This window comes from Galeopterus variegatus, unplaced genomic scaffold (assembly GCF_000696425.1).
Source record: "Galeopterus variegatus unplaced genomic scaffold, G_variegatus-3.0.2 Scaffold1948, whole genome shotgun sequence".
Classification (NCBI taxonomy): Eukaryota; Metazoa; Chordata; class Mammalia; order Dermoptera; family Cynocephalidae; genus Galeopterus; species Galeopterus variegatus.
The window spans coordinates 2266-10134 of record NW_007728059.1 but is presented as its reverse complement, the minus strand read 5'-3'; the positions used below and the strand labels follow the sequence as shown (position 1 = coordinate 10134).

The 7869-nt window shown below is 48.2% G+C and overlaps 1 protein-coding gene across 1 annotated transcript in view; it reads left to right on the top strand.

The window, feature by feature from the left end:
- Positions 1 to 6464, top strand: part of LOC103596155 (serine/threonine-protein kinase 10-like) — a gene marked incomplete at its 3' end in the record, with an annotated part of 85815 nt that extends 79351 nt beyond the window's left edge. The window contains exons 8-9 of the mRNA XM_008579732.1: positions 3655 to 3789; positions 5916 to 6464. Of these exons, the coding sequence (XP_008577954.1) occupies positions 3655 to 3789; positions 5916 to 6464 (684 nt within the window). The remainder of the gene's footprint in view (positions 1 to 3654; positions 3790 to 5915) is intronic.
- Between the last annotated feature and the right edge of the window lie 1405 nt (positions 6465 to 7869).

Below are 7869 nucleotides of genomic sequence, written 5' to 3'. Positions count from 1 at the left end.
GTGGTGGTGGTGATGATGGTGGTGGTGATGGTGATGGTGGTGGTGGTGATGATGGTGGTGGTGATGGTGATGGTGGTGGTGATGGTGGTGGTGGTGGTGATGGTGATGGTGATGCTGGTGGTGGTGGTGGTGGTGATGATGATGGTGGTGGTGGTGGTGATGATGGTGGTGATGGTGATGATGGTGGTGGTGGTGGTAGTGATGGTGATGATGTTGGTGGTAATGGTGGTGGTGGTGGTGATGATGGTGGTGGTGGTGATGATGCTGATGGTGATGGTGATGGTGATGATGGTGATGATGATGGTGCTGGTGGTGATGGTGATGATGGTGGTGATGGTGGTTATGATGGTGGTGGTGGTGGTGGTGATGGTGGTGGGTATGGTGGTGATGGTGGTGGTGGTGGTGGTGGTGGTGATGGTGGTGGTGATGGTGGTGATGGTGGTGGTGGTGGTGGTGGTGGTGATGATGCTGATGATGATGGTGGTGATGGTGATGGTGGTGGTGATGGTGGTGGTGGTGGTGATGGTGATGGTGATGCTGGTGGTGGTGGTGGTGGTGATGTTGGTGGTGGTGGTGGTGGTGATGATGGTGATGGTGGTGATGGTGGTGATGGTGATGGTGGTGGTTATGATGGTGGTGGTGATGGTGATGGTGGTGGTGGTGGTGATGGTGGTGGTGATGGTGATGGTGGTGATGATGGTGGTGGTGATGGCGATGATGGTGGTGGTGATGATGGTGGTAGTGGTAGTTATGGTTGATAGTGGAGGTGGTGATGATGGTGGTGGTGGTGGTGGTGGTGGTGGTGGTGGTGATGGTGATGGTGATGGTGGTGATGATGGTGGTGGTGATGGCGATGGTGGTGGTGATGATGGTGGTGATGATGGTGGTAGTGGTAGTTATGGTTGATAGTGGAGGTGGTGATGATGGTGATGATGATAGTGCTCATTGTGATGATGGGAGTGATGGTGATGGTGAGGGTATTGGTGATGATGGTGAGGGTAGCGATGATGAAGATGGTAGTGATGATGATAGTGATCATGGTGATGACAATGGTGATGATGACGTTGATCATGGTGATGATGGTGGTGGTGATGTGGATGGCGATGGTGGTAGTTGAGGGTGATGGCGATGATGGTGATGATGCTGGTGATAGTTGCCATATTTTGAGCACTTACTATAATGCTTAGAACAGCCATACTATAATTCCCAGTATGCAGATGAGCAAACTGAGGCTCAGGTAGGCTAAGTGACTTGTCCAAGTTGGTGGTGGAAGCTGGATTTTGTCCCAGGTGGTTTGGCTCTGGAGTCTGCAGGCAGCACTCTTGGCTCCTACACTACCCTGCCTCCCACACTACCCTGCCTCCCGTGATTAGTAAGCCCTTATTAAGGCCCCATTCAAGACGTCCTGAAACCACATAGCAGCTGAGCGACATCTTTAATGGGTAATGGTTAGCATTATTGTTACTCTGCAGCCCCTGGTGACTTTTGGGAGTAGTCTCAGCGGCTCACTAAGGCCCAGGCCTCTGCACACACTGCCGTCCTTCCTCTCCCAGCTCATCTCATCTCCTCTCTCTCGAGTGCTCCCACTACCTGGACCTGCTAGCCGCTCCTCCATCGCACCGCGCTCAGTCCTATCTTAGAGCCTTTGTACCTGCTGCTCCTCTGCCTGGAATTCTCTTTGTCCAGATCTTTCCCTGGTGGCCCCTTTGCATTCCTGAGGTCACAGCTTGAATGTGACCTCCTCATGGAGGCTCCTCTGACCACAGACTTTAGTCTCCACCACCCTCAACTGTCCTGTTAACAGGACCTGAAATTATCTTGCTTATCATTTGGTGACATTCCTACCATCTCTCAGAGACCTTGCCTTCTGCCATATTTCAGCACATGATAAATTGTTGGCCTGGAGAGGTGGCTGTGGATGAATCAGTGAATGAATGGGGAGGTGAGAAAGAAAAGAAATTAAATCCTTCCAGTCTTCACTAGTTTGGGCTAACTAGAGAAAGACTGGTTTAGGAAACTCTGAATGATAAGGCTCTTTAAAAGAAGGGATATGTATTGCTTTCAAGTTTGCAAAATAAGGTGCCTGAGTTGAGGAGGGTGTTCCTCGCTGGCCTTCCACAATGAACTGTTATAATTGAACAAACAGATAAGAATGATTGTGGTGAACGTATCAGTTCAGAATGTGTTTTCAAGGTGATAGATGTTTATTCTTTAGTCATTCAAATACTTGCCCAGCAATCTTGTTGACAATGTTCCTGATAAATTTTCTGATAGTAAAAACTACGAATTTCATCAGAGCCTTCCTGTAAATTTCACGTGAACAAATTCCAACTTAGTGCTGCCTTCCACCCCCACCCCGACATTTTCTTTCCCAGCCGCCCTGGGTGAGTTTAGTGGATTGAGGAATTCCTGACCACACCCTAGTACTGGCGATAAGATGTCTGAGGACGACCTTTTACCTGGGATGGCTCATGCTGAGTTAATGTCAATAAGACCTTTTGCTTTGGTTCTGCAAGATCCATAAAAGAGCATACGCTTTTAAAGACTGTGACATTGCTGTATAAACCTAGAATAGAACATACACCACTCTGCCTCAAGATTTTGTATTTCCTTTCTTAAAATGAAACACATCTGTCTACCCAAAGACATGTACAGAGATGTCCATAACAGCTTTATTCATAGTTGCCAAAAATGGGAAACAATCCCGATGTCTAGTAGCAGCAGAATGAAAATGAACTGTGACGTATTTATACAGCGGAACACTGCACAGGAATAAGAAAGGAACAATTTACCGAAACACATGATGATGTAGGTGAATCTCACAGAAATGGTGTTGAGTAAAGGAAGCCCATGAAAAACACTACGACTGTGTGATTCTGCTAAAGTGAAGTTGAACATCAGGCAGAACTAATCTCTGGAGACAGGCAACCACGGCGGGGGGCGCAGTACCTTCAAGGGGAGACGGGAGCTTTCTAGAGGGATGAAAATGTTTTGTATCTTGGGCTGGCTGGTGGTTACACCAGGTGTGTGTATGTGAGAAGCCACCAAGCTTCATGATTTGTGAACCTTACTGTATGAAAGTTATTCTTCAGGGCTGGCAGGTGAGCTTAGCTGGTTAGAGCACAGTATTACAACACCAAGGTCAAGGGTTCAGATCCCCCTGCTGGCCAGCCACCAAAAAATAAAAGTTATTCCTCAATAAAATATATAGTATATTTTATAAAACTGTATATTAAAACCTTTCAAAAAGGAAAATAAACAAATATACAAACAACCCCCCCACAGCCCCTGTCATTGCTTGAGCTTTTGCTGCTGAGAACTTTCGAGTGCATTATCTCATTGAATCCTCATGACCTCTCTGGTGGGTTTGACATTATTGTCTCCACATCAGAGATGAGGAGTCTGCAGTGCAGAGAGGATAAGTGACATGCTCGGGGTCACACAACGGGCGAGTGGCAGAGCTGCAATTTGCCCTCTTTCCACCCCACACAGGACTTCCTGAGCTGCCTTTGGGACTCCCTTGCCAACATCGTGTTCACATCTTGCTCAGAACTGCAGCTGGCCTTTTCTGCCCCAGGGGATCAGCTCCCCCAGCCTCTCCTACCCCACCCCGATCCCCAAATGGTTCTAATCCAAGTTGTCTTGACTCCTCAGCATCCCTTCGTCAGCAGCATCACCAGTAACAAGGCTCTGCGGGAGCTGGTGGCTGAGGCCAAGGCCGAGGTGATGGAGGAGATTGAAGACGGCCGGGAGGAGGGGGAAGAGGAGGACGCCGTGGATGCTGCCTCTGTAAGGCCAGGACGACTGGGGGCTGGGGAGGGACGGACCCCACCAGGCCTGGGCTGGTGTGGGAGGGGGTTTGGGGGAGGCTCAGGCAGGACTCCTTTCTGTTTCTTCTGGCTCAGAGTTGCAGACACCCACGCTGCAGATTACATAAGATGGCACATGGGCCAGGGTGAGGCAGGAGGGGTTATTGGCCAGATCCTGTGAGTTTTCAGGAGAAATCAGGAATCTAGATTTTCACATGAAATCTTTTCATTTTTAAAAGTTGGTAACTGATTCTTGTTTCCCAGCCTATTTTCCTGTTGCAGCTCGCATACAAAATGAGAATGTTTTTAGCACACTTTGGGAAAAATAGATGAGGCTGCATATCGTCAGAGGTAACAGACCAGGGATCTCCAACCACCTGGACCTTGTCTGGCTGCCATGAGTGCTGTGGGGACCCATGTCTTGGAACACTTGTAACTCATTTGTAGCTTCAGCACTTGCTGGAGTTAAATTGATATTAAGGCTGATTTAAATTCGTAAAAACCATTTGAGCCAAGCGAAACATGTCTGTGGGATGGATTCTGTCCTGAGCTGCTGCTTTATGATCTCTGGTCTAGCTGTCCGGGGTTGGGGTACGGAGGAGTTCTTCTGGAGGGAGACTGGCTGTCCAGATGGTACCATGTGCCTAATGAAGCAGGGGCTGGACTTGCCCCATCGGGGGATGGAGTTGGCCCACATCCTCATGCTGTGAATGATACAGCAGCTTTCTCAAGTTTAATTCAGTTCTGGGAGGAGCCTGAGGCTGGTGCAAACCCTTACTAGGATGCAGAAGAAAAGCCCCTAGGAGGGTGAGCAGTCTTGGCACAGTAACCACAGCCATTCGTAGAGCCCCTACTGAGTGCCAAGCACTCTGCAGCTCTGACAGAGAGAAACCAAGGCTCCATTTTACAGATGGGGAAACTGAGGGCTGTGTAGGAAAGTAGCTGTCTGAGCTGATAGGTGGCAGTGTGGGTGTGGTCAGGGAGTAGGAGAACCACAGTGGGGCCTGCCACAGAAGTGTCAGACAGCAAGGCTGGAGAGGGAGGCAGAAGGGGTCATGCCCAGCCTCTTTCTCCATGGGCAGGAGGCTGATCTTCATCCTGAAGGCAGTGGGAGCCACGGTGGGTTTCATGCAGGGGCTGGGTACTGGTGTGGGAATGACAGAATCATATCCAAATTTTTGAACCATCTCTCTGGGTGTTGAGTAGAAGGTGGATGGAGTTGCTTCCACTAGCTGCCATATCTAAAGTCAAAAACCTGTGGCTGGCAGGACCCAAAAGAATGCTTAGAATGTGATTCCATTAATATCAAGTGTATAAGCAGGCAAAATTCACCTATAGCACTTAGATAAAGGACAGTGACTATGTTAAGGGGAGGGAAGGGACTGCCACTGGGAAGGATGGGGGTTTGGGTGCCTCTGGGGCATGGCAGTGTCCCCTCCTGACCTGGAAGGTAGTTATGTGGGTTCTCACTTTCTTCATCAAGCTGGATGTTTGTGTTTTATCCACAGAAATGGGTGTTCTGTTTCACCATAGACATGTTTTCAATACTTTCTGCCCTGCAAAAACTCTAAAAATCAAAAACAAAACTTGAAATTTAGTGGCCAGAAGACTAAATCCAGCCCCCAGATAGACTTGGTTTGGCCTTTATACAATTTTTTAAAAATTTACAGTTAGGTGCCATCTAAAAATCAAGAGATGTCGTGCAAAAATCCAGATTTCCAACTTGTATTGAAAAATTGGAAGGTCTGTCCACAAAGGGTCCGCTTTCCCATATTGTCACAATTGGCTGGAGCAGAGTAGCCACTGTCCTCTCCAGATGGGGCATGAGCTGGCTAGTTGGCCACAATTGCCTCCACTCTAAGGAGGAGTAACAGCTAATAAATTGAGCTAAGATTAGAGATAGTCAGGAGATACCTATTTCTCAAAATAAGTAGTCATTTTATTAGTGGGTAGGCAGTAGCGAGTGGGGAAGACTGACTTAGAATGATACCTCCTCTACTCTCCTGACCCAGGCCCACCTCACCTTGTGAGCGTCTGACTTTCTAACCCCACTGCATTTCTGATTCTTATCTTGGACACACGGCAGCATGTCTTTTTTTTTTCTAGCCCCTGGTGAACCACACGCAGGACTCTTCTGAGGTGAATCAGCTGAGCCTCAGTGCCGACAAGCCTCTCAAGGAATCATCTCCCACCCTGCTGCCACCCAGCCAGCCTCAAGACAGTGTGAATGGACCCTGCAGCCAGCCCTCTGGAGACAAATCCCCTGCAAACACCAGCCCCCCAGATGAGACCCCTGGAAATGAGAATGGCTTAGCAGTGCCTGTGCCCCTCCGAAAGTCCCGACCAGTGTCAATGGATGCCAGAATTCAGGTGGCCAAGGAGAAACAAATTGCTAACCAGGGTGGGGACCTCAGTCCAGCAGCCAACAGGTCTCAAAAGGCAAGCCAGAGTCGGCCTAACAGCAGTGCTCTGGAGACGCTGGGTAGTGAGAAGATGGCCAATGGCAACCTGGAGGTCCCTGCCCCAGCAGCTCCAGTCCCTTCCAAGAGGGACTCGGACTGTGGTAGCCTGTCCACCTCTGAGAGCATGGACTATAGCACCTCCCTATCTGCTGACCTGTCCCTGAACAGAGAGACGGGCTCTCTGTCCATCAAGGTAATGCCACCTGTCATACCACAGGCTTGCAGCAAGAGTGTTGCAGGATGTTCCACAGCTCAGTTTTGGTTTTTGCAGAATTTAGTGGCTGCCTTGCATTTTAAGTGGTTCACAAGGATTGCTCTTTCAGGAGCTTCAAGTTCAATTCATAGTTTAATCTATAAAATATCTGGGTTTGGTATGGGATTTAGTAATGTCAAGCAGTTGGTTTGGGTTTGAGTTTCAAAGTTTGGTTAAAGGGCCGGTCCCGTGGCTCACTTGGGAGAGTGCAGTGCTGATAGCGCTGAGGCCACGGGTTTGGATCCTATATAGGGATGGCCAGTGCACTCACTGGCTGAGTGTGGTGCAGACAATGCCAAGCCAAGGGTTGTGATCCCCTTACCGGTCAAAAATATATATATATTAAGGTTAACTTAAAAAACAAAAAAGTTTGGTTAAAGACCCTGATAATATTTGGGCGTGAGAATTCTAGCAGTGGAAGTTTTCTTATTTGGGGGGCAACTATGTGATCTAGCTGATGACCAATAGATTCAATTAGGGGAAATGGGCTCACAGCTCTCTTCCCTGGTGCAGGGGCCTTTCTGGAGGTGGGTAATGTGAATGACAATATCATTGTCATGCTTGAAGGATGACAAACACTGTGCAAAGTGCTTTCAAAAGAGCACAGGGGGCTGGCTGGTTCGCTTAGTTGGTTAGAGCACAGCCTTGTAACACAAAGGTCACAGGTTCGGATCCCTGTACCAGCCAGCCACCAAAAAAAAAAAAAAAAAAGAGTACAGGGCCTCTTTCATTCTCCCAATTTGCAGACAAGTAAATGGAGACTCAGAGAAGTCAGGAGCTAGCCCAGGGCCAAGTAGGTAGGAAGTGGGGAGGTGGTCAGACCCCCAGCCCTGAACCCCACATGCCGTTCTGCCTTCCCAGTGGGAGCCATGGCCCCCCTCTCCTCAGGTGGCTGGAAGGGGCTGACTCCTTTCCCTGCCAGCTCTGATGTCATGCAGGATGTTTATTAAATTCACCATTGGTCACCTGACTCCCCAAACAAGGCTGATTTTAGGGAAGGTGCTGTATCTTTTTGTTTTTTTCTTTCCAACATTTACTCAGTAAAAAACACACAGAAGAGACTTAAACATATTTGCTAAATGAAATGGAGCAAAAGAAGGAGAAGCAGCTGGCTAGCCTGACAGCTTCGGGAACGGAAAGAAAGTGCAAATCTAACAGGCTGCCAGGACAAGTGTAGACAACAGCTTATATGTATAAGCATCATCTTCCCTAGGACAAGTGCCCTGTCCTTTCTCTTCTTAAAAAGACACTAAGTGTTAAAAAAAAAAAAAAAAAAAAAAGTTTTGTTGCTGTTTTTTTTTTTTTTTTTCCTTTTTGTCTTTTTTTTTGTGACCGGCAATGGATT